Source organism: Mustela nigripes, chromosome 2 (assembly GCF_022355385.1).
Source record: "Mustela nigripes isolate SB6536 chromosome 2, MUSNIG.SB6536, whole genome shotgun sequence".
Taxonomy (NCBI): Eukaryota; Metazoa; Chordata; class Mammalia; order Carnivora; family Mustelidae; genus Mustela; species Mustela nigripes.
Window position 1 is genome coordinate 33,211,748 of NC_081558.1, and position 27,766 is coordinate 33,239,513.

Sequence of the window (27,766 nt, forward strand, 5' to 3'; positions counted from 1 at the left end):
AGGAAAGAAGGTATCGATGGATACGAAAACAAATTGTGGTTCTCAGGGATGTTTTAAAGAAATCTGATAAAAAGGCAAAATGTATTTTCTAGACTCCAAGGGGTTGAGGGTATGAGTCGCTCTAAGAAGTTGAGGGGCAAGGAGACTACAGAAACGATCCTAATTCTTCTTCCCTCTACCACTCCCTGCTTCTCTTGGGAGCCTGCAGGAGCTTTAATGACTTGTACTCTTGCTCCTTTGTCGGACAAGTGGCTCTGAGGTGTTCATGACAACCAGGAGAGTCTGAGAAACAGGCAGGGTCCATAAAGTTGGGTGATCTGGCTGGGGTCACTTGCAAGGCGTATTCCCTAAAGATCTCTCCCTACACCTCTTAACAACTGGCTGTCAGCAGTGTTCTTAGGATCCCTTCCAGGGGAAAGGAATGGAGGACAATAGAAAAGAAACCTGACACTACTGATCCCTTTCAGCTTGCTGCATTTGTTGCAGACAGTTCAGTGAAGAGGACAGGCTTCCTTGGTCTTTCTCATCTTTGGTGTCCCCTGTGTGAAAACTTTTGCGTGAGAAGTCTTTTAGTTAACTGGGAAAATTTTGTGTCTTTTATGGATATGGTATGCTTTCTTGGATCTGACAGTAACAGCTAAGTAGATATGGTTTCCTACATGGCTCAGGCTGCTGGGGACCTTGGAAAAATTCCACAGTTCAATCACAGTATCTCAACCTTGGGTCCTTTCTCTGGCTCTGTAGGACTGTTTAACTTATGCTGTTGTAATTAAGAGCTGAGTGATTTTCATTATGTTTGTCCCTGGTTCTACATGATCTTTCTGCTTTTTATTTTTATTATTTATCATTTTTATTTGAAGTAGGGGCCACACCCAGCATGGAGCTCAATGCGGGGCTTCAACTCAGAACCCTGAGATCAAGACCTGAGCTGAGATCAACAGTCGGATGTTTAACAGACTGAGGCACCCAGGCACCATGCTCTGCGTTTTGAACTTTTGAAAGTTTCAGACTTTATGCCCCATGAAGCAGATCTGTATAGATCTGGCTATTTATGTGGGTACTGCTTCTCTCTCCCCAGCTGCATGAGGGCAGGAATGTTTTCTGTCTTCGATCCTGTTGTATACGGACAAGAGGTCTGGCATATAGAAGATAATAAATACATGTTGCTGAAACAAGCGCATAAAAATTATGGTGATTTGAGACGATGAGTCCTTTTTTTGAAAGAAGCAATCAAAACATCTTTTGTTTGTAAGCTGCCAAAGAAAGGCACCTGACCAACTTACTTATCAGAGTATTCCCAGTGCCTCCCACCAAATCTGACACTTACTAGATTCCTGATACTAACTGCTAACTAAATGGATGGACAGAGAGATAGATGGGACAGATGAAGGAAGGCAGAAAAGGAAGGAATACTTCAAAAATGACGTAGTGAGAAAACAAAAGTGAAAACTGCCTTAAAATTCAGGGCTTACTGCCTATTTAGAGTTTGAAATCCACCCCCCCCCAGTTTCTTCTTCTTAATTTTTAGTAATCCCTTACACCCAACATGGGGCTCGAACTCACAACCCTGGGATCAGGAGTTGCATGCTCTACCGACTGAGACGGCCAGGCGCCCCTAGAGTTTTAAATTCTTACAAAACTCTCCTGTGTGATTCAGAACGAGAGTCTCAGGTAGGTAAGTTTCCAGTCAGGATGATTAAATTGGGCCTCAGGATCCGTTTCCTAGTGAGGTCTAAAAAACCTGACAGCAACTATTATTTTTACTTTTGTCTCATTTTTGTCTCTGCCATTTGGCGGGAAAATTCCTAATGTTATGGCTGTCCAGGTATTACATTAATAACATTTTATTAAGACACGGCCATTGTTCCCAGGGAGTATAGAATCCATAAACTCAACATGTAAGCTAAATCTAATAGAAGAAACTGCTTATGAAAAGTAAGCTGTAGAGCTTGCCCAGAACGGGAAACAAGATCAAAAAGTCCCTTTGTTCTAATAAAAGCCCAACTACTTAATTATTGAAAACATTAAAAAAAAAAAAAAAAGTATGAGGACAAGAAGGAGCTGTCAGTCACATGAGCAAGCCAACAATGTCAGGAAGAGGAGAGAAGAAACATGGTCCCGGGTCAAGACAGTATATTCACAGACTAACGGTAAATCTCAGCATGTCACAACCTCAGGCACTGTCCACGTGCATTCATTACGGAGCCTGCACAACTAACCCTATGTGCCATTGTACGACTGGCTGTCTGGGACCACGACATCCAGCTTTCTCAGGGACTCCTCCCGAGCCCACCAGAGAAATCCCACCATCATCCGTCTCTCTGGCAGGACATCATCAAAATTCAAACTGGGGAAGGGAACCAGCTTTCAACCCACCTGTCCAGAGCTCCCACGGATCACAGATGTTAGCAACGCTTGACCGCCAACAGCGGACCTTGGCTCAGAGTTCCGAATTCTGTACGGCAGCTGCCCGGGTGTGCCAGCAATGCTGTGAAAACCATCATCCCCGTCCTGGCACAGAAATCAGGTAAGGACAAGCCCCAGGCTGGGGGCTTGTTCTTCTCGAACAGCAACACACCAGTCTCTTAGCTTGTGGTAATTAAAAGCCAGCAGACTGTGGGCAAAGCCGTTAAGAACGCTTTTTTTCCTAGGAATGCAGCCGGAGTAATTGGCTTGCTGCTTGCTAATGACACGGCTTCTACAAAAATAAACCGTCACAGGGAATTCTCTTAACTGACTTGGTGAATATAGGCTCTATACCTGTTTGATATTCCTTTGAGTTCAGCAGTGAATCCCCAAACACTTTGGGGAAGAAACGATGCAGAAGAAATCCTTCGGCCAAGGAAGTTTAAACAGGATGCAAACCCGAAAAGAACCAAGAACCCCTTGGTACCTGATGTGGTGCTCCCTGTGCAAAACTCGTACCCCCCCCCCAATGCTCCTTGTTAAGACTCCATTCCCATTGGGTGTGTAAAAGAAGTCCGTGCATCACACGGCATGCTTGAGGGTGTGGGAGAAAAAAGACTGGCTAACAGAAGCTTCTGTGACAGATCTTCCAGATCTGCTTCTTTTCTGAAGGCTGAATAGGCTTCTGACTATGACCGAGGCACAAGGACACACATATGCCATGTGTGTGCCTGTACACACACACACACACACACCCCACACACAAGCACACATTGGCATCTCTGTGGTTCCGATGTCGACACCTACCAGCACTTTTCAGCTGAAACATTAACGCGAACTGACAAGGAAAGCAGCCCTAGAGTCACATGTTCCGGTCGCCACAGCCCTGTGCCACTGGAATCCCATCAATTATTGCAGGTTTTTCTCTTTGGACAACTTAGGAACGGAGTTTAAGAATGCAGGAAGCTCCCTCTCTCATCTCCCTAATAAACTTCTGCCTCTCGCCACCAGGCTTGCAGACAGGTGGAAAGAATCCCGCTGTAGCCCCAGCGAGCTGCAAAGTTTTAAAGGTTCTCCTTCCCCGGATGGCAGAAAGCTGCACATTTTCCCTCTCCCCAATAGCCCAAGCCCTGTGAAAGTACCCCCTCTCTGTCCTAATGTTAATGAATGGGGAAGCTTCTTTCTCCCGGATCAATTTCACAGGCATTGTAGTTCCAGATTTTGAGTTTTGAAGTAGCATTTTAATTTGTTGTCAGTGCCCTGGGAGCAGAAGCTCACACCACCAAGCAAAACACCACAGCCTCTAAGCTATTAGCTAACATGTCAACTAGGTAATGCATCTTCAGGGAAACCAGATTAGAAAGGACAGCAAAACATTGATTTTTTTTTCCAATCCTATACCTGCAGCATAATGCTGCTAAAGCTAGCAAAACAACAAAGGACATTTCGACAGCAAGGAAATGTCTTATTCTCAGTGCTGGGGCAGTGAATGTTGTTGCATGTGAGCATGGATATATATATATACAGGGCAGGGCAATTCTTCTTTAAACCTGCAGCCTTTTTAATTTTGTAAATAATTCATCGTTCAAAGCATAAGAAAGCTCAGGGAGAGATCTGCCCATGTGAAGGGATGGAAACACCAGTTAAGAGCAACCCTACTCAGGAAGCAGGTGGAGCTTTCCCCCACCCCCCTCCCAGAGGAAACAATAGCATTTGTATCAAGTTAAAACTCATCCGTTTGCAAGAGAGTTGTAATGCATTTACACAGAGAGGATTCCAAACATGCATTCTTTAACCTGGCTTCTGCAGCATGCCCACAAATCACTAGACAGTTAAAAGATAAACCCAATACCGTCTCTATCAAAAGGACCCCCAGAACTTAATAAAATGAGTCCGGGCTACTGTCTCCCCCACCTATTCTAAAACACATTTCGTGAAGTCAAGCCAGACAGCGTCCCTTCCCAACACCAGCCCCACCGTTCCCCCCACCCCCCAACAAGAACCAAGTAACTGATAAGTCCTTACCGACTTTGGGCTCTTCTTGGGAACTGGCAACCCTGGAAAAAATGCAACAAGGAGGGAAGAGGGGAAGAAATCATTAGCATATAAATGTTACCTTTTCCTTAAAGAACAATCCCCAGGTGTTTCATGGCAACCTAGCCATCTGCAGAGTTATGTCAGATTTCTCCCCAGCATCGGAGTTACCAGGCTGTTCATATCGAATCAAAGCAGAGGGAGGAGGAGAGCGAGAGGCAGGAGATCTATCTGCATTAGCTATGCTGGCTTGTACTGCAGCAGCCTGGAGGCTGGGAAAAGAAATTCACAGACCTCAGCGGCCTGGGAAATTGAACACTTGGACAGAATCTCAAATGCTCTTCTGGATTAAGAGAGACTTAACTTACAATTAAGTCCAGGATATTTCCTTTCCACACGATCCACTTGTCAATCGAAGCGGACCAATCAGGACAGAGGAAGGGGTGTATATTTAGTTGCAGAGGAGTACATGGTTAAAATTAAATTTTTCTTTCCTTTTTTTTTTTTTGGATCGGTTCTTTCCCTCTCCCCCACCCCTGCTTTTCAGGAGAGGAAATGCCTTCTTTATTTGGATGAGCTGAACACCAAAAACAAAGAAGGATGCTCTTTTGCCAGCAGAGAACACAAATTCAACTTGGTGTAGGACCCCCTCCAGATCATGGGCACACCTCTCTGTGCATGTCAATCACCCAAGCACACTCCTATTTAGCTTGGAAAGGACGCTAGCTGGTGTCAGACCCTTAAGGGGAAAGGAGATTGCTGGGGAGTGAATGAGAAATTTCACGGAGCTGCGAGAAGATGAGAAAGGCAGAGGAGAATAAGGTATTCACTGATCTTTGCTGGCTCTTCCGGAACCCTATCCTTCGTGGGAGGGGGAGAGCTGGAAGGGGCTGGTGATTGCCTCACACTTCTAGAAAAGTCAGCAGCGATTAGGAGCAGGCATATGGGAAATCTGCCAACTGGGGAGTGCAGCAAAAGAGAGCTAGAAAGGAAAATAAAAGCATATAATGGTGTTTCAAAGGTAATCATTTCTGCAAGCTGCCCTCTCATTTTTTATTATTTTTTATTTTGGGTTTGAGCGAGGGTTAGAATGCAAAATACGGATTCCATCTGGACTGGGCACCAAAGATATACTTGGGATCTGAGGATTTTGCACTGGCAACTTCAACCTTTTTTAGAAAACGATCCCTCTGTAGTGTGATGATTTCAATGCTTTGGGAAGTGACTTGTCAAACCGTGAGCTGTGCTAAGTTCAGCACAAGTTACACGAGGCAAGGGAAGTGGGTGAGTAGGAGGAAGCCATCAGGGGAGCACTGCTAATGTGCCCACTGCAAGTGAGGCATGACTGGCCATGGATTACTCGTCCCCAAAGGCACTGCGGACACTCTTCTGGCAAGGCTTCTCATATCACCAAAACGAGGTCACCATGGTCTGGCCAAGTGGTTCTCAGACTTCTGAAGACATACAGAGAACTTGAAGAATTGTTATAAAGGCAGAATCCCGGGCCCCACCCTGAGGAGGGCCCAGGAGTCTGCAGTATACACGTATCTTCTAGGACATTCTGACAGGTCTGAGGACCACATCTAAGGAGACTGTATTACATTTTCAAGTTGGGCGAACTCAGACAGGCAGCCTGCAGTGGGTTCCCTCAGTGCCTCAGTTTATGACATGAGTCAGGCTCACGTCACAGGATTAGGACAATCTGGACAAGGAGGACAACACATGTGAAAGCCTCATACCTGGCACAGAGTAGGCCCCTCAAATGTCAACCATGACACCTTACCTTGCAAATTTACACTGTTTAGAAAGGAAGGGGTTACAGTCACCTTCCTCTAACTAGAGAAAGTCCTTTGCCCAACATGCTAACATACGGAAACCACAGGAGGGGGAAATGCTTTACCTATGGAGGAGAAGAAGTGTTGAGCAATTTGGTTGTGTCATTATTCTTCAAAAATTATTAGGTGCTTTTATGTGTTCATTAATGTGATTCCCTTAGGAATTATTATTATTTTTTATTATTTTATTATTTAGTGTTGGTCACTGGACAGACTTCAAAATTGTATACTATTACGTCTTTGAATGCAGATGTTTTTCTAATTCAGACTGACCTCCTAGCTGACTGGAAGAAGCATCATTTCACTGTGGTTAGCTTTTACCAGACTTGCCTTCACCCAGGATCCCAGGGACCCTCTATAAAAATGTGTCCAGAATATCCAACTAGGTAGGAGTCGGGGAAAATGGCTTTGATCTATATTCTGCTTATCATGAATAAAACTGACCATCTTAGGGGTGCCTAGATGGCACAGTCAGTTAAGGGTCGGACTCTTGGCTTCAGCTCAGGGAGTGATTTCAGGGTCGTGAGATCGAGCCCCGCATCAGGCTCCTGTTCAGGTGTCCTTGGGACTCTCTTCCTCGCCCTCTGTCCTTCCCCCCTTCTCTCTCTCTTGCTCAATGAATAAATAAATCTTTGTCCCTGTCTCTTAAGATTTCATTTATAAAATAAAGGTCCTTGTCTTTGTCCATCAGAGAGAAGCACTCGCCCGCTGAAAGGTGCAGACACAAGGATGCTCACTGCACACTTTTGGTATAAAGGAAAGCAGGAAAGCACTAGAGGCTCCAAACAAACTGGGCAACATGGAACCTGTAAGGCAGTCTGCAGAGGTTAAAAGGCATAGGTTATCTCTACAGGTAACACGGACAGTCTCCAAAACACAATGCTGAGCGCAGGCAGCGTGCTGCAAGTGGAGACAGGTGTTAAATACATGCAAACACCTGCACAGGCTCCACTCCCCATGACCATCCACACCAAACTGATGAGCCGCCAAGGAGGGGCAGCGATGGGAGGGGCCGGTTTAAGCAGATGTAGACTTTATCTAGAATACCATATTTGTGGGTGCCTGGGTAGCTCAGTGTGTTAAAGCCTCTACTTTCGGCTCAGGTCATGATCTCAGGGTCCTGGGATCGAGCCCCACAACGGGCTCTCTGCTCAGCGGGGAGCCTGCTTCCCTTCCTCTCTCTCTGCCTGCCTCTCTGCCTACTTGTGATCTCTCTCTGTCAAATAGATAAATAATATCTTAAAAAAAAAAAAGAATACCAGATTTTATCTTGCTGAGGCAAGAAAAAAAACAGCTAGCTAAAAGTAAACATTAACTCATGAATGGCTCCTCCATTAACAACACAAAACCAAACAGTCCATAGCACACTGGATGACAGCTACAGTGGGCTTCCTCGGAGGAAGCAGTTTATACAACATTCCAAAAGATCCCGAATCAACAGACACCGCAAGCTGTATTTTAGAACAAACAAGAAAAACTTCTTTTAATTTAAAGAGCAATTTGTTCCACTTTGCTACCTTCTTTTTTAAAAGCCAGCCTTTTATGGGAGCCAAAACTGGCCACAAATTAGTATTCAGAATGTCAAAACTCGAGAGCCTCTACTTGAGTGCTTTTTAAAAGAAAAATCAAGGATCTGCTTTAAGTCCACACAGTCATTAAATCTTAAAATCTAATGAATATGAATGCTGGAACAAAGCCCCTGATTACGTATTTTAGCCAAACCACTCAGATGGTTTGAAAACAGCTGGGAGACCTAATGGAAAATATTCAGAAAAGGTCACCATGCAGCAGAATTTTCCAAGATCCGGCATTGGATGGGTGACACAAAGCAGCAAGATCCCACACTTGCCAGCAAGACAGTGCTTTTCCCAGGACAAATTGCACTTCGTGCCTCCAGGGGGGGGGCAGGAAGCTTGTATTGTATACATTGTGTTACATACTACAGACAAGGCTCAGATGAAGAGAGGGCGCCTGTCTTCATGGACTCTCCTGTTTCCTTCAGAGAAAGGAAGGGCAATTTTGAGAAGAGACAGAAGAAAAAGTCTAGGGATGGTACCGTCTGCTCTTTGAGTCTAGAAGGTAGCAAATGCTATTTCAAAGGGGTCCCAGAAAACTTTACAGTTCAAAGGTGAGTCTAAGTGTGATTTATAGAAGCGAGAAATTTTGGTACCTGAATTTCCCAAGACCCTGTGAAGAAGATGTCCTTTTGGAGAAAACAAATGGCAAAGACTGTGCTAGGGACTAGAATCTGACCAAGTAACAGGAAGAGAACTCATTCCTTCTAAATATCAAAACCATAAACTATGCTACTGAACATGTTCTCCTAGAACTAAATGGTGAATGTTATTCTTTTTTTTTTTTTTTTTTAAAGATTTTATTTATTTATTTGTCAGAGATAGAGCGCGAGCGAAAGCGAGCACAGGCAGACAGAGTGGAAGACAGAGTCAGAGGGAGAAGCAGGCTCCCCGTGGAGCAAGGAGCCCGATGCGGGACTCGATCCCAGGACGCTGGGATCATGACCTGAGCCGAAGGCAGCTGCTTAACCAACTGAGCCACCCAGGCGTCCCTGGTGAATGTTATTCTTGGTGAAATTTTATAATGGTTGTCTGCAGTAATTTAAGTGAAAAAAGTAAAAATAGAATATATATGCATTCAGAAACAAAGACTGGAAGGTTACATGTCAAAACAGTGCGTTCTTTGGTTCATGGGATCATGGATGGTTTTATTACCTATTTTAGTAACTTCTACAACAAGAAAAGCTTTATTTATTTATGAACACACACACAGATACCGATAGATACCACAATAAAGAAAAGCATATACTGCCTTTTTATGTAGGATGGATATAGTAAAATGCAGAACATTTTACCGTACTTTTAAATCTCAAGAGCCATCACTTACCTCTACATCCTCTGAGAAGTGATAACCTGCCCCCCCCAAATGAATGTATACGGATGGCTTCTTTAAGTACCACTGTTGAGATTAAGACTTGTGTTTATAGGCTGACTTAAGGGACACAGGGAAGACATCGACAGCTCAGCTGTGTTACCAGGAGAAGCCAAACAAAAGGCAGGCACTACCCTTCCACAACTGACATGAACAAGCCTGAGTTGTAGGAAAGAGATCAGGCTTCTTTGGACCTAACTTCCTCCAGGTTAAAGCAAGTGAAAATGTCAATCAACCAGCCTTACCAACTGAAGGAATGAAGAGAAATCACGCAAAAGGCTTTCCAGGGGTGAAGTCTAACGTCACCGCCATAAGCAAAGTGGAACTACAAGTTATAAAGATGTACTATGCCATCAATTCACATTTTTTCTTTGTGATATTCATTCCGCTTTGTACTTGATCTCTAGATTTAAGCATTTGAATAGAATCATGTTAGCTTCTTCTTTAGCATTCCAACACACACTATGTCACTAATCCACATGTCATTGAACACATGAAGTTCTTTAGAAGTTTGCATTGCAAAATGTTTGATTGAAAGCAACACTGGTGTTGAATTAGGTAATGCAACGATCAAGGAGCTGGGAACTGTTATCTATATTGAGAGAGAGAGACTGACAGATTCACGGATTTAAGCAATCAGGTAGTTAATTCATGGAGACCGCTGAAAGCCATGGAAAGAAGACTAAGAACCTGGTCTGGGGCTACTCATAGATTCCAAACAGAATAAAACTACTCCTGAGCACATTTGCATCTCAGACCCCACTAACTTTCTTTCTTATTCTAAAACACATCAATACATAATCCTAAATGCTGGACTCGAAAACTACAGCTGATTTTAACCCAATAAACTCATCATCAAGAGTTTGTATTCAGGAAATAGAGAGAAAAAGATTTATCTAAAAAGATGTTCAACACAGTATTCTTTAAAGAAGATAAAAATTGGAAACAATTTTTTGGAACAGTTTTGGAAACAAAAATCTGAACTAAGAACAGAGGACCAAGCAAACATATTGCTATAGCAACAAGATGAAAAATTCTGAATCCATTAAAACAGGCAGTGATGGACATAAGACGTGCAAAGCAGGATAGAACTTTATATATAGGATATAAGGTCATGGGGTGCCTGGGTGGCTCAGTCCTTGGACATCTGCCTTCAGTTCAGGTCATGATCCCGGGGGTCCTGGGATCAAGTCCTGTATCAGGCTCCCTGCTTGGTGGGGAGGACTGCTTCTCCCTCTCCCATTCCCCCTGCTTGTGTTCCCTCTCTCAAAGTCTCTCTCTGTCGAATAGATAAAATGAAATCTTTAAAAAAAATAGAAAAAAAAAGAATATACGCTCATTGTTTAAAAATAGGTATATGTGGAACACCTGGGTCGCTCAGTGGGTTAAGCCACTGCCTTTGGCCCTTTGGCTCAGGTCATGATTCCAGGGTCTTGGGATCGAGTCCTGCTTGGGGCTCCTTGCTCAGCAGGGAGCCTGCTTCTCTCTCTGCCTCTGCCTACCTCTCTTGCCTGCTTGTGTGCTCTCTCTCTTTCTCTCTGACAACTAACTAACTAAAATCTTAAAAAAAAAAAAAAAGGTATACGTATATATTGCACACATACATCACACACCCAAAGACTTAAAGAACATGTATTAAAATAGTCTTTCTGAATGCTAGGATTAATATGTGATTCATATTCTTATTCTCAGTCTTTGCCAAGTTTTCCAGATTTTACATACAAGTACAATTATAAACAGAGAAGCATTACTCAGTATGCTTGGACAATGGTAAGTATTTATTAGTTTTAGTGCAGTGCTAGATTAAAAAATAACGGGAATTTGTTCTAGCTCCCTTTTGGCTCAATGACTACCATTTCTACTAGAGTGTCTGTGCTATAAATCCTGGGCCATGGCCTTGATTGAAAATAGAATAAGAAAAAGCTGTTAGAGCTTCTCTCAAGCAAAGAGGAACAGAAGTAAACAATTTCAAGCAGTCTCTGAAACCTTAACCAGTAACCCTACAAAGCCAATTCTACTGAGTTCTATGACCATCAGATTAAATCAGCTTGTCTAAGCATATGGCTATGGTGTTAGATGTAACTCCTGGGGTGAGGCTGACTTCCACTGTTTGGGTCTCTAATAAGGACAGAGTGTATAAAATACCTTATCAGCAAACAGAGAGGGTAATGAGAAAGATCAAGAAGAAAGAGAAAAGTTTCATTGCTTGCTTCTCCTTCCTTCTTGGGAAGATTTAAAGGGCACGTCTAAAAATTTTTTGAAGTGGGACACTGCATTAATATCCACTGACAAAATGTTGCCACATAAAGGAATCACATACCCAGCAGGGTAATGCTTTTATGGGTGGGGAGAGGGAAGGGGACAGTACGAGGATGGATCACAATACTAAGGGATACATGAGGTACAGATGGAGGGGTGCAGGAAGGTGTAAGTTTCCCTTGGCCATGCAGAAGTGATTATTACTTCACCGCAAACTAGTGATCGACGCAACTAACATTAATGGCGAGTATCCCTTCTTACAAAAGCCACCCACGGGGTGCCTGGGTGGCTCAGTCTGTTAAGCATCTGCCTGTGGCTCAGGTCATGATCCCGGGGTCCTGGGATTGAGCCCCGCATAGGGCTCCCTGCTAAGTGAGGAGCCTGCTTCTCCCTCTCTCTCTTCCCCTCCCACTTGTGCATACAGGCGTTCTCTCTCTCTCAAATAAATAAAATCTTTAAAAAAAAAAAAAGCCACCCACATCATCTCTACCAATTTTTTGTTTGTTTGGTTTGTTTAATACAAAACATGTAAACCGTGATTAAATTTAAACTGCACTTCCCGACTGATAAAATGCTAAAGACGGACCAGAAAACTGAAAAGGGGTAGAAGACTCAGCCCTAACTTTTTCCATTGGGGACTGGAAGGAAATTAGGGAAAATTCACTCCCTCATTTCACCAAACTGCACTAAAGTCCTGCTATGTGCCAAGAGCTGGCATGAATTAAAGCAATGAGTAAGATCTACAAGGTCCTATTTTCACAGGGCTCACATTCTGTGGGAAAACAGAGCATATACAACTTAGCAAATACTTTCAGAGGAATAGCTTCAGTGAAGAAAACCGAAGCAGGAATGTGGAATAGGCTGTGCCTGGGATGCACGGCTAGTTTACCCTTGGGCGGGATGGGGGGTGTGGGGGATGTCAAGCTCCTCTTTCTTGAAGAGCCAGTATCTGAGCTAAGACCTGAATCATGAGAAGGAACCATCTGTGTGACTACTCACCCATACAAGATTTATTGAGCTCTGCCATACGCTTCCCGAAGCACGGCTGAAGAGATAAAGGTAAATCAGACTTGGCCCTGACCTGGACGAGTTCATAGACGGTCTTACAAAAAAAAAAAAAAAAAAAATGCTCAACAGTGATTATTGAGCGTGGTCAGTGCTAAGCGCCGTGCCGGAAAGAAGTATGATGGCTCTGGGGAGCACGAGCAAAGAAAGCTAATCCGATGTGAAGAAGTAGGTGGTGGGGATGAGCCCTGAAGGAGAGCTGGCATTTAATCACAGGGTCAGGAGGGTGGCAGCGATATGTGATGATGGATGCTTGATTGAAAAATGATGATGAGCTTTTTCAAAGTTCTTTTTTTTTTTTTTTTTAAACCTAAATCAGTGCGCCAGTTTCACCCCAAGGCCAAGTTTCAACTAGAGTACCTTCTTACTGAAGGACCTTGCAAATGCCGTGTATCATAAAATTGAATCCATGAAGCAAAAATTTTAAAAATGGTTCTAGTTTTGAGATGCTTGCTTTGTATCTTCTTCTTCCTCGGGTCCAATCCCATGCTCGACCCTGCGGTATCATATCTCAAGGCAAATGTGATAGCTGCTGCCAAGAACAAGAGCATCAGACCCAACGTCTCCAAGAAGATGAAGACGTTCTCTCCTTTGGTGACCTAAGAATGGCCATCATGAAATATTGGCCATCATATTTTTAAAAAATATTTTATTTATTTATTTAATGGAGAGAGAGAGAAAGATCACAAGTAGGCAGAGAGGCAGGCAGAGAGAGAAAGAGGAAAGCAGGCTCCCTGCTGAGCAGAGAGCCCAATGTGGGGCTCAATCCCAGGACCCTGAGCCGAAGGCAGAGGTTTAACCCATTGAACCACCCAGGCTCCCCCGGCCATCATAATTTAGAGAGATGGTTGGACCCCAGATGCATGGAGTAAGTAGCTCTGAGGTGTGTCACGTGTAGCATCTGTTGAGAAGAACAGAGTTCCACAGCTTTATGGGGACAGAGAAGTCGGCTTCAATTACACAGTACGTACAGCCTGATAAATATGTCCCAAAGAGAAAATAAATGGTTTGCAAGTCTGCTGGCTGCTAATAGTTTACAGGGCCTTTCGCCTCAAAGTCGTAAGCCTTGAACTGGCACAGGTGAGGAGAGACCCAAAGTCATTAATACTTTGGAGCCACTCACAAGTACAATTGTGAGAGATAAATGGTCACGTCACAAACGGTGTCCACGAAACGGCACAGATAGAGCTGTTGTTGTTTCTCCCCCAAAACATCACAAAGGGCCAAAAACTTGGTTTCTCTTCTCATTTGTGTATTTTTAAAAAGGGTGGGGGGGGGCAGAGTCTGCAGAAGCTAGAGCTGAGAGTAGAGTGAACTAACAAGAACGGAGAGCTTGCCTTGGCTGACGTACACTCATTCTTCTCAACTGCTGTCTGCGTTAAGTACTAAGATCATCCCTGGTTTAGAGATGAGAAAACTGGAGCACTGACAATTCAGTAACATGGCCAAGGTCACACAGGGGAGCCGCGGAGAGCAGACCTGGTGTAATGCCAAGACTGGGCTTTTTAACGTTGAACTACATAGCCTCATTCAGAGGTGCTTAATCCATTTGGGATTGCGTCCCGTTAGGAAAGGGTATGTACACATAAAAGTACATTCATAAAAATTTTGCCTACAGCTTCAGGGATATATGGATAACATCCTGCAGGTCAACAGGTCAAAGTATCTTGAGCCTGTAACTGTGATGTGGGTTTAGGAACAGAATTCCCTTTCTAGAGATAGCATCGGAGTCTAGGCATAGCCAATCAGATTCTTAACATGGTCGCTGACTTTTTTTTAAAGGTTTTATTTATTCATTTGACAGAGAGGGAACACAGGCAGGGGGAGTGGTAGAGGGAGAAGCAGCTTGCCGCCGAGCAGGGAGTCTAATGTAGGGCTCAATCCCAGGACCCTGGGATCATGACCGGAGCTGAAGGTAGACACTTAATGACTGACCCACCCCAGCGCCCCTGGTTTCTGATATTTTACCCCAAGTCATAGTACTTGAATCATTAATCATTCAGGGCTATGCATACTAAAAATATAACAAGATGGGTCTCCGAATTGGGGGCAATGAAGCAAGTCTTCAGAGCTACACAACTAGCAGGCTGGCTGATCGCCAAGCTCGATGAAGTACGGTTTTCAAAGCAGGCAGGAGCTTTTTCTACCTTGCATATGTATTCCAACACTACGTAATAACACGACGTTTTTAAAAAAATGGGGTGCGGGAAAAAGATGGAGTGAGTAGAGTGAGTTATGGCGTCTTCTTTCCAGAAGGGGAAAGAAAAAGAACTTGTCAACTGAAAAAGACCATTAATTTGTTATGATGTACCATGAGGCCAATCTTTCTTCTCCAGAGAATATTCCTATCCAGGTCTACTTTGTTAGGGGTGGAATTAAGTCAGTTTCTCAGGTGGCTCCAGGGAAGCTCTCTCACTCCATGTAGGTTGGAAATATTTGTCCTTTGAGTGTTTAGGTGTATGGTCTTATCTTAGTTTAGAAATGCCTCTACTTCTGAGGCAGACTCTCTGCCTGCCAGACTGAGAGCTTGACTTTCCTACCACCTGGATTTCAAATCTGAATGGCTCTTTGCGTTCGTGCTTAAGGGTTGGCCTTGTTACCCATCCCCCTTATGCCCCTGGATCACTGAGGTCTCCCTGGGATAGGAGACGCTACTTGTAACTCTGAAGTTCCAAGGCAGTTCCTGTAAGGCTCCAAGTTTCACTTTTAGCTGCTTAGGATGTGTAGGGAGGATTATGAAAGAATAGTTCAAAATAGCTCATTGAAAGAAAAAACCAATAAGGATTCCTTTTCTAGGTTGGACAAACAGAATGCTGGGTAGGCCCTTATTTTAAGGCCACTGGCCCCAAAGGGAAACCTATCACTGTAATTGGTGCTGAGAAGTTTCTAGGTTAAAAAAAAAAAAAAAAAAAAAAAAAAAAAGCCAGGATCCTTTTCTACAGGGTTACTGACTTTTAGGATGGTTTTTATCCTGGATGCTTTATTTTTAGCCATGTAAGTTAGGCACAGGACCAACAAAGAGATCCAGGAGAGTTTCCTGAATTGTTTTAACCTAATAGGACAGTAAACCCCGGAAATTTAAGGCTCTTTTGGAGGTTTCTCTTTCCTACCATATAGGTTTCCAAAATGCATCCTGAACCCATTCATGTCTGTCCATCTCCGCTGCAACCCCTTTTCTTGCTAGATGACCATTAAGAACCTAAGAATTGGGGCGCCTGGGTGGCTCAGTGGGTTAAGCTGCTGCCTTCGGCTCAGGTCATGATCTCAGGGTCCTGGGATAGAGTCCCGCATCGGCCTCTCTGCTCAGCAGGGAGCCTGCTTCCTCCTCTCTCTCTCTGCCTGCCTCTCTGCCTACTTGTGATCTCTCTCTGTCAAATAAATAAATAAAATCTTAAACAAAAAAAAAACAAAAAAAACCCTAAGAATTGGTATCTGCTTTATTCTTCATCCCCTTTAATCTATTATCCACACAGAGGCCAGAAACATCTTTCCGAAGCATAAATCAGACTATATGGACTGCAGGATACACGTTTCTGTGGCTTCCCAACACAGTTTCAATGAAGTATAAGCTCTTTTCCGTGTCCCACGAGGCGTTCCTCGCTCCCCGCCTGCCTGCCCCTGTGATTTCATTCCCTACTACTCTTCCCCTTGCCCACCCTCCAGCCTGGCACTCTCCACTTCTGGACTAATTCCTTCCATTCCTCTGAACGTCTTCACTGGCTGTGCCCTCTGCCTGGAACACTGTCCCTGCAGACCTCCACGGGTGGCTTCTTGTCACTTAGGGCTCTCGTCGAATGGCACTATTCCTGAGAAGACATTCAGGGAACCATGCCATCAGCAGATCCAAAGTGAGCCTTCTTCTTCTTTTTTTTTAAGAGTTTATTTTTAAGCAATCTCTACACCTGCCCTGGGGGCTCAAACTCACAACCCTGAGATCAAGGGTTGCATGCTCTATGGATAGAGCCAGCCAGGCACCCCTTGAGGTGAGCCTTCTTCTTCTCTTTTCTTTCCTTCTTTTTTTTTTTTTTTAATTTTTTTATTTTTTAAGACTTTATTTATTTATTTGACAGAGAGATCACAAGTAGGCAGAGCAGAAAGGCCTTCAACTCAGGTCATGATCTCAGAGAGGGGGAAGCAGGCTCCCCGCTGAGCAGAGAACCTGATGTGGGGCTCGATCTCAGGACCCTGAGATCATGACCTGAGCTGATGGCAGAGGCTTAACCCATGGAGCTACTCAGGCGCCCTCGAGGTGAGTCCTCTTATCATACTTTATTCACACAGACCAGTTTCTTGGTTTTCACAGACCCTGAGGTTCTCTCAGATTATTCTGTTTACTTGTCTATTGTCCATATTGCTCATCATTGTAATTTACTTACTTATTGTCTCCATTTCATGGACCAGGTCTATCTGACTGTAGGACTGGAGTCCAGCCCTAAAACAGTACCTGGTCCCCAGGTGGGCAAATACCTCCTGGATGAACATGTGACTGTGCACAGCTCACGAAATGCATTTGTATATTGCAGGCAGCAGGAAGGGCTGATGAGGCAAAGGGAGGGACAGCTCGGTCTTCCCTTGGATCGTGTCATTGCTGCTGTGACTGCTTAACAGCTCTTGCTCCTTGGGCAGCTCCTTGATTGACTGCTGAGCTGCCAGGCTCTGCTCAACGCACGGCTGCCTCCCTGCACGCGGGAGAGCGAGGTCCCGCTTGTGCCACCTTGTGTTCTAAATTCCCATCACAACGGATGGCTCTGGTCTCAGAATTAACTGCAGACTCGCAAAGAAACCTCAGACCCCACAGCTCTCAGCTCCAGCAAATGATCTGTTCTCAGGGACTCTTCCAATCTCAGTAATTTTTCAGTTAAGGGTACCTTTACATCCTTCCTTAGAAAAGCAACTTCTATGCCAACACTGGGTTAAAAGACGCCAGATGCCTTCCCCTTCCCCACAAAAAGGAATATTTCAGGTCCTTTCCTTCAGCTAAATGCATGAATCTTTTGAGCAGTTTTAACAGACTTAGTGATGTGATAATCATTCTTCTGTCACCACGTACTTTCTGCAAAATGGGAGGGAGATTTTCCCATTTGCTCTGGAAGGGTATCTATAATTTGGTCATCTCAATTAACTTTATTACCACACTGCTTAATTGTGACTGAAGGCAGCCGGCACCATATCAAAGTTTACCTCAATCTCTTAAATTTAGGAAACTGTATTAGCTTCGGAAAACACAGGTCACAGTTAATAACAGCAAGGCGATCCGACTTGGGAGTCCTGCAGCACTACATTATTCAAACTGTCTGGAAGTCAGACCTACAGAGCCATTTACTGAAGGGTCAGGTTTTCCCAAAGAGCAAAGGACATGTGATGAACAGCTCCATTCATCTCCCATGGCGATATTAGATGTCTTTAAAATCTTCTTGCTGAAACAATATCTGAACCCGTCTAAGTGATTATGTGAATTACGAAGAAAAAAAGTTGTTTGCTTGACTTTGTTAATTTCTAATGAATTGCTGCCCCATATAGCTTTGGGAAGTAGCGGAAATTTAGGCCTTGTTCAACTATTAGATTTCAGGTTTCCGTGACTCAATACTCATTTTGCCGATTGCATTTCCTTAAAGGCAGAATATGGGAATCTGTTTCACCTCCCCACCTCCCCCAAACACACACCCCAACATACACACATACTGTCCCACTCAGGATGAATCTCAATTAGAAATAATTTACAGGTCAAGTACATTTAAGACGTAGGGAAAAATTCAAGAATTGCAAGGTTATTTAATGAAATATTTTATCTGGGAACAGGATATATCACAGGGTCCTACCTCGAAGGAATACTTTGCATTTATGGCAAGGAAGGGTAAGTAACAGAAATTCACACTGGAAATGAAATAGTTCCTCACCCAGGAAGTATTTTCAGGGAGGAAGATACTCAAAAAATTTCTCACAGTGGGGACTGACTACCAGGATCCTTTGCTTCCTCTTGTATCTGACTCTGGCTGGTTCCTACTGCTCTAATCAGGGTTAGAGTCAACTCAGATGGAGAACTTCAGGCAAGAAGACACATTGGAAAAGAATTTTTTAAAGCTATCGTGAAGTTTCTAAGACTGCTTTTCACATACAAGAAATCCGCCATGGGTATTTTGGGGTGCCCCATGCTGGCTCACCCAACTTTTCCCTTGCTAGTGGAGTTAACATTCTCAAGACCAAAGAATTCATGGAAGAATCTGACTGATAGGGGCGTCTGGGTGGCTCATAGGAAGGAACATATCCCCAGCTACTTTGTCCCTTGGCATTCCTCCTTTTCGCCTTCCTTTATCTTTTCTCTATCGCAGAAAATTATGCCAGAAGTATTGAGACGCAGAACCAGCTGAGTAAGTCCTCCACCTCCTTTCTCTAAAATTCTATCTAATGTGCAGGACCAAGAGCAGCGTCCATCAGGACAGAGCAGCACTGCAGCTACCACAAGCCCTCCTCTTGCTCCGTCCTCCTGACAATGCTGGGGAAGGTACAGTTGGATGGCAATGCAGAGGCCCACAGCTGGACGGGGATGCACTAGCTAGTGATAGAGAAGAGGACAGAAGCACGATTCTGACAACGGACCATGCCGCTACTTCCGTTCCTGAGCAGAAGCAATGACTGAGAAGAAATGGGGACTTCTCATAGGAAATTTCTTCCAACCAAGTTCAACCAAAAGTAATCTACAAACTGATTTCATTAGCACTCCAAAAAAGGACGAAAGCAGTGCTTCCCAAACAAAGTTGATGTTGCTCTTCAGGGGACACTGGCCAGGTCTGAAGACACTGTTGGAGACTCCCATGAAAGAGGAGAGGCTGCTACCGTCATTGAGTGGGTACAGATCAGGGAAGCTGCCAGGAAGCCTGTGATGCCCAGGAAAATAATTACCCAGTCCATGACCTCAACACTGCATAGTTTGAGAAATTCTGAGATTAAAAAAAAAACAACCATTTCTGGAGCACCCTGGATGGCTCTGTCGGTTAAGCTTCTGACTCTTGGTTTCAGCTCAGGCCATGATCTCAGAGTCATGAGATCGAGTCCCCGGAGTTGGGCTCTGTGCTCAGTATGAGTGTGCTGGAGATTCTCCCTCTCCTCCTCCCCACCAGCTTGTGTGTGCTCTCTGTAAAAACAACTGTTTCTTCCTTCTTCAATAGCCACGTCTAAGTGAAAGTTGCTCTGCAGGGGGGCAGACTACAAAGAATCCTGTTAATCAATGGACAATTTTGTGATTTTTTAATGCAATCATTTTCCACTTTGGCACATGGTATCTATGGCACAAGCAATCACAGAGAACATTTTTAAAATTAGAACCAACATACATCTCTTATCTAAGGGAGCACTGACCTAATTCCAGCTATCTTCAAATGATTTTAAAGAACTGATTAGTGTTTATGCAACTATACAAAAGCTTTTTAAAACACAGCTTTTTAGATAATACAGCGTGCCAGAGCCCTTGAACCTACCAACTGCCGAAATACAAGTCTAACACAAGTGCAGGTTGCTGCATTAGGCGAGTTGATAGCCTACACAAGGGACAGAAAGGGAGTCCCTCTATTTCAGAGTCTTATAACCAGTCCATGTTGCAGCTCTCTAACGATCATCACTGCTGCTCTATGATACGGGCAAAAGATCTTTCAGACAATTTTGCCGCAAATATGAAAATCACGATAAAAAGATATATTAGCATTTTTCACGGCAAAGGTAATTTATCCAATGAGATTACTAGAAAAAGAATTAACCATGAGAAAATGGGGAGGGTGTGATTAACCACAGTGTATCTTAAATATTCACTTGCCTGTCATTTATTGATAATGAGAGATTAGCACAGGGCTGAGATTCACCGGACGAAAGAAAGAATGAACTGCATTGACTGCATAAGGCGAGAAACAAAAAAACATTGAGAATATTCGAAACACAGTAAGAACAGGAGTATGAAATAAACCCAGGTAACAAGGTGGCACGAAAAGAGGCATGTTCCAGGTTGCCAGTGGAAACTCAAGACTCCTAAGGGCCCAGGGCTATTCTCAAAGACATTAAGATTCTACCAAGATTTCTGAACCCAACTGGGTTATGTTCACAGACAGGGGACGTGACTAATATCTGAGCAGGAACACAAACCGGAGAAATACCAGGTAAGGGTATTTAAAACTTCAGGTACAGGCTCAGTTAGAACCGTGTCAACGACTCCAGTCCAGATGGTCGTAAAGAAAGTGTGATTTAATTTGAGGGAAATGAAGGAAGGTGAAAAAAGTATTACCTAGAGTAAATACTCGGCCCTACATAGCAATTTGGGAAGACGCTAGGAAGATGCCTCTTGCGGTAAAGAGAAACTCATCGCAGTAAGGTCCCAGAACTATTATCAGAGAAGGGAGAAGCTACCACGATCACGTCCGTCACACGGGAGGCAGTAACTAATACATTAATTTTCACATGGAACCCAAGTAAGATAGAAAATTAACTCCAAAGTTAAGAAAAAGTGGTCTGAAGATACTTTGTTTCTTTGGTTGGGGAAAAAAAGAAAAGGATAAATTCAACCTAAAAGAAAGGAAAGCTAACCAGTTTCTAGAATTTTTGAGACGATGACGGCAAAAGGCGATTCCTAGAAAATGCGTCCACGGCAAGTCTGTGCACCCCGTGGGCGTCTTCGCGCTCACTGCGTTTGGGTCTCAAACTCGGCGGCCGGTGGGCTGTGCGCAGGCGCGGGCCCGAGTGTGCCAGGCCGGATGGAAGACCAAGGGAAACGGAGGACTGTGCAAGCTGGAGTTGTTGGTGCCGAGTAAGTGCACTCACATTTTTAAGAAATTTAAAGCGAGACTACTGAAAAACACATGAGTGGGTCAGACGGAATACTGCCCACAGACCGCCGGTTTGCAATCCCAAACGCTTTTTATATTTCTGAGCTCTAATCCAATCATATTGGTACAGGGCAAATTTGCCCCCAAAGGGTCATTTGCAGTATCTAGAGGCATTTTTTTGTTGTCACAATTTGGAGTGTGGTGGGGTGTGGTGGGTATAATATTGGCATCTACTAGGTAGAGACCAGAGAAGTTGTTACACATTCTACAATGCACCCAGTGGATCCTGGCAACGAAGAATGATCTGGCCCCAAAAGCCAGTCTTGCTGAGGTTGAGACACTGCTCTAGCCTCATGTCAGACAAAAAAGGCTCTGCTGTCACCCTCCCTGCCGAGTCACCTGTTACCCACATCTGTGCCACAAATTCCGACTGTGGTGTGTTACTGCTGGTAAAATTCATGTGTTAATCTTGTCTCCCTAATTACAGTGCGAGTACCCTTGTTTTCTCTCTCCTTATCTTAGAGCTTGCACAAAGGATGTGCTCCATTCTTGACTGAGAAGACCAGGAATGATTCAGCTGGGAAGCACCTTGTCACAAATACTATTTGAACTACGAAATTCAACAGAGAAGAAAAACAGCTATGCACAGTTCACACTCTGAAATGCACTCACTGATGGAACAAACAGCTCCCAAGTGGTGCTCTCCTGCCCTAATCTCGCCATGACAGAACCTCAGACCCCAGATAACTGCCCATATTTCTGTTCGCTTGGATGTCCCATGAGTATCTCACAATTCACGTGCATGAGAAGAACCCTGGATTCCTGAACTCAAGGTCTGCCCACTCTTGCTTCAGTAGCCAAATCCTAGCAAATGGCCCTTGTGTTCATCCAAGTGTCCAGGCTAAAACCTGGCCATCATTTTGGGCTCCTCCCCTTTCCTTTCCTTCCTCAGGAGAGGTCAGCAAATTACAGCCTGTGGACCAAACATTAGTTTTCCTGGGACACAAGCAATCCATTTGCTTATGTGTCATCCTCTACAAGGACAGAGTAGAGTGGCGGGGACAGACCATCAAGCCCATGAAGCTATAGTATTTACCATCTGGCCCTTTACAGAAGTCTGTGGCTCTCTCTTTGGCAGCCCCCTAAGTCCTGTTGACTCTCCTAAAGCCATCCTAAATCCCTCGCTCCCTCTGTCACCACTGCTGTCACTCTGGTCCAAGTTGCCAACACCCTTCTCAGACCACTGCCGTGGCCCTGAGAGGCCTCCCTCCTCCACACATGTTCTACAAAATACACTCCATTCATATATGCAGAGGGACTGTCAAAAACTGTCAACAAGAGCTTGTCCCTTCCCTGCTTCACTGACACTGGTCCTCACAATAAAAATGGAATTTGAACTCCTGGTCCTGGGCTACAGTCTCTGAGGACCACCCCGATGCCCTTTGTTCCTCTTCCATCAGCCACCCTGGCCCTCCGTTCTATTTCTTCCTTAGGGCACCTGCACTCACTGTCCCTTCTTCCTGGAACAGCGGCTCCCTTTGTACTGTGGCTTCCTTCACTGGGGTCCCTCAGATTTTCTCGCCCAATCACAAGGAGCCCTCTCACTCTGACCCCACCACTTCCTCTCACTTTACCTGATTTTGTTTTCTTTATTATCTCTGGCTGATCGCTTCCTGTTCTTCTGCTCATTTCTGCCCTATCTCTCCTTCCTCTAGAATAAAAGCTTCATGAAATCAGGAGCTTGTTTGTGTTACTCTATTCCCAGGGCCTATACCCGGGTCCCCTCAGAAGAGAAAACAAAGCAACCGTTCCACATTCAAATTCACCCATCAGTAGAAGTACAGAATGATAATTCTACATTCTGCTTACCATGCCAAGAATTCTAACCTGAACTTCTTAGACTCTTCCAGAAAGGGGAGAGGATGTCACCACTCCTTAATGAGAATTAGAAATCATACACACATTGGTGATAAATAATGCACAAAAGCAAGTAACTCAGGGCACTGACTTTACCTTCAAGGAGGCTGAGACACTCCTTTATCAAAAAAAAAAGGGGGGGCATTATGCATCACGACTATAACAGGAATAAAACTGAAACCATCCAATCAAGTCTAATACTGTGTAAGTGTGAGAACAAGTAAGCGAAGCCTGCTTAGGTTTAAAAATTCTAAGACCAAAAGTCAGGTTAAAAAGTGTTAAGAGTGGGGCACCTGGGTGGCTCAGGGGGTTAAGCCTCTGCTTTCGGCTCAGGTCATGATCTCAGGGTCCTGGGATCGAGCCCCTCGGGCTCTCTGCTCAGCAGGGAGCCTGCTTCCTCCTCTCTCTCTGCCTGCCTCTTTGCCTACTTGTGATTTCTGTCAAATAAACAAATAAAATCTTTAAAAAAAAAAACTGTTAAGACCAAAACCCTGAGTTCCTGAAGACGCTGAAAGTGGGGGGTCATTTTTAGGAGTTGTATAATGAAAGACTGAACCAAAACAGAGATATTTTTATATTTATCTGATCTCTTGCTATGTCACTGTGAATATAAATGTGACCTAACATTCTATAAAGAATTCTCAAATAAAATTCTTGATGATTTTAAACCATGGTAATAAACCAAAATAGCTACTTAAAACTGTAAAAAAGTAATAAAGACCAGAAGGCTCCTTACTAGCGAATGCAAATATTCCCCGTTCAGCTCTGTGGAAGGGCTAGGGAGTTTGCTAATTTTAACATGAACAACTTTTTTTTTTTTTTTAAAGATTTTATTTATTTATTTGATAGATCACAAGTAGGCAGAGAAGCAGGCAGAGAGAGAAGGGGGGAAGCAGGCTTCCTGCTGAGCAAAAAGCCCGATGAGGGGCTTGATCCCAGGACCCTGGGATCACGACCTGAGCCAAAGGCAGAGGCTTAACCCACTGAGCCACCCAGGCGCCCCTTAAGAGCTAGGAAGGTATGAGGTGGGATGCTGGATCCGTTAAGAGGACTCGACTTCCAAAACTGTTAGGGACGCTAAGCATCAGAGAGGTAAGCAGGGAGGTCTATTACTTTGAGATACCAAACCCGATACACCAAGGAGACGTCAACATCTTCCCTTTGAAACAGTTTTGCCAAACTGTAAGTTGCTGATAGCTACTGGCACATTATACATTTATACAAATAAAAATAGACATAAATTTATATGCATAAGAGTTTAAGGCAAATATTCTCATGTTTTAAAGTGTCTTTCCCTTTTTGGATTAAGGATACTTTACATTATTAAACAACTGAAATTAATATCCGTAGACAATGTCAGTCCAGCATTCAAAGATGAGATACTTCTGTGCTAGCTGGAGGCCCTGTAATTCCCCTCAGAACCTGATGAGGCTGTCTCGATGGGGCAGAGCAGACAGCCCCGAGTGCTAATGCTTGCAAGCCTTCTCGGAGTCTCAGTTCCTGCTGACCACCTGCCATCTAATTAACACATGCAAAGAGCTTAGACCGGTGCCTATACATGGAAGGACTTAATAAATTAGACTCATTATTATTATCTATATAAAACATATCCATTTCCATGGTGCCTGGGTGGCTCAGTCGGTGGAGTTTGGTTGAGGCTGGCTCTAGGTTTTCTGCTCAGGTTGTGATCTCAGGGACATGAGATCAAGCCCAGCGTCAGGCTCTGTGCTCAGCACGGAGTCTGCTTGGGACTCTCTCTCCCTCTTCATCTGCCCCTCCCCCTGTTCTCTCTCTCTCTCTCACACACACACTCATTCTCTCTGTCTCTCCCCCTCCCTAAAATAAACAAAATCTTTTTTTTTTTAAAGATAACTATTCCCCATGAACTTGCCTTCAATTCTATATTTTTCTTCCATTCAAAGGTATAAGAGTAAGAGAAAGGGTAAAATAAAGCATATTGAACAAACCCTTTGGAGGGTAACATAATCAAAGCCCCTAGACCAGAGCTGACGAACAGCACCTTCTATGAGGATAGAAATGTTCCATAGCAGCATGTGTAGCTACAGTGCTCTTGCAATGTGGCCAACTGGACTGAAGAACTGAATTGGACTTTGTATTTAATTTTAATTAAATAGTAACGACTAGTAACGACTGAGCTAGATGCTGAGGAACAGGTTTACCTGGACCAATACAACTCACTGAATTGATTTTCCAGTATCCTGGCCTACAGGCAGGCCAATCAATACATTTCCTTGTCATTTAGAGCCGCCTATGACAGACAGCTTTGTAGGCAAACAGACCTGGATGGGATTCAGGCTCTGTCATCTTTTTGCTCTGTGTTTTTGAAGTGGTCAAACTTGCACTGCCTGTGTCCTTAGCTATAATAATACAGAGGCACCCGGGTGGCTTAGTCATTTAAACGTCTGCTTTCAGCTCAGGTCATGATCCCAGATCCTGGGATGGAGTGCCGCACTAGAATCCCTGCTCAGCGGGGGGGCCTGCTTCTCCCTCTCTGCTCCCCCTGCATGTACTCAAGCACTCTCTCTCTCTCAAATAAATATTTATAAATAAATAAACAAATAAATATAATAATATGATATTCAAGACAATAACAACAAAAAAGGCATCCGAATTGGTAAGGAAGAAGTAAACCTTTCACTATTTGCAGATGATACCATACTATATACAGAAAATCCAAGACTCCACCAAAAAATGGCAGGAACTGATAAAGTAATTCCGTGAAGGCACAGGATACAAAATCAATCAACAGAAATCTGTTTCATTTCTCTACACTAATAATGAAGTGGCAGAAAGAAATTAAGAAAACGATTCCATTTAGAATTGTACCAAAAACAATTAGATACCTAGGGATAAGCCTAACCAAAGAGATAACAGATCTATATTCTGAAAACTATAAAACACTGATGAAAGACACTGAAGACAACATAAAATAATGAAAAGAGATATTCCTTTCTCATGGATTGGAAAGACAAATATTATTAAAATGTCTATATTACCCAAAGCAATCTACACATTTACTATAATCCCTATGAAAATACCAGCAGCATTTTTCACAGAAATAGAACAAAAAATTCTAAAACTTACATGGAACCACAGAAGACCCTGAATAGCCCAAGCAATCTTGAAAAAGAAAAGGGAAGCTGGAGACATCACAATTCAGTACTTCAAGCTACATTACCAAACCTATAATGAACAAGACAGTATGGTATTGGTACAACAACAGACACATAGATCAACGGAACAGAAGAGAAAACCCAGAAATGGACCCAAAACTACATGGTCAGCTCATCTTTGATAAAGCAGGGAAGAATATTTAATGGAAAAAAGACAGTCTCTCCAACAAATGGTATTGGGAAAACTGGACAGCCATATGCAAAAGAATGAAACTGGACCACTTTCTTACACCGTACACAAAAATAAATTCAAAATGGATGAAAGACCTAAATGTGAGAACCATAAAAATCCTAGAAGACAGCACAGGCAGTAACCTCTGTGACACTGGCTGCCACAAGTTTTTTCTAGTTTGTCTCCTGAGGCAAGGGAAACAAAAGCAAAAATAAACTATTGGGACTTCATCAAAATAAAAAGCTCTTGCCTAGCAAGGGAAACTGTCAATAAAACTAAAAGGCAAGCTACAAAATGGGAGAAGATATTTGCAAATGGCATATTTAACAAAGGGTTAGTATCCAAAATATATAAAGAACTTACAAAACTCAACACCCAAACAACAAATAATCCAATTAAAAAATGGGCAGAAAATATCAATGGACGTTTCACCAAAGACGACATACAAATGGCTAACAGACCCATGGAATGATGCTCAACATCACTCATCATCAGGGAAATGCAAATCAAAATTACAATGAGATATCACCTCACACCCGTCAGAATGGCTAAAATCAACACCACAAGAAACAACACGTGCTGGTGAAGATATAGAGAAAAAAGAACCCCTTTACACCATTGGTGGGAATGCTAACTGGTGAAGCCACAGTGGAAAGCAATATGGCGGGTCCTCAAAAAGTTAAAAATAGACCTACCCTATGACCCAGCCATCACACTGCTGGGTATTTAACCAAAGAATACAAAAACACTAATTCAATGCGATCCATTCACCCTTATGTTTATAGCAGCATTATCGACAATAGCCAAGATAGGAAATAGCCCAAGCATGCATCAGCTGATGAACGGATAAAGAAAATGTGGTTTATGTATACAATGGAATATTATTCAGCCATAAGAAATGATGAAATCTTGTCATCCACTGATTTGGATGGTGCTAGAATGAATAGTGCGAAGTGAAATAAGTTAGAGAAAGACAAATGCCATATGCCTTCACTCACAGGTGGAATCTAAGATGAGCAAAGGGAAAAAGAGAGAAAGACAAATTAAGAAATAGACTCTTAACTGTAGAGAACAAACTGATGGTTACCCCGGGGGAGGTGAGTGGGGGATGGGGATTAAGGGGTGCATCTA

At 43.5% G+C, this 27,766-nt stretch overlaps 1 protein-coding gene across 18 annotated transcripts in view; it reads right to left on the reverse strand.

Moving 5' to 3' along the window:
* The window catches only part of MAGI1 (membrane associated guanylate kinase, WW and PDZ domain containing 1), a 635,724-nt gene that overhangs the window by 40,763 nt on the left and 567,195 nt on the right, over positions 1-27,766 (reverse strand). For all 18 annotated transcript variants that reach the window (XM_059390124.1, XM_059390112.1, XM_059390111.1 and 15 more), the window contains one exon: positions 4,432-4,463. In XM_059390124.1, the coding sequence (XP_059246107.1) occupies positions 4,432-4,463 (32 nt within the window). The remainder of the gene's footprint in view (positions 1-4,431; positions 4,464-27,766) is intronic.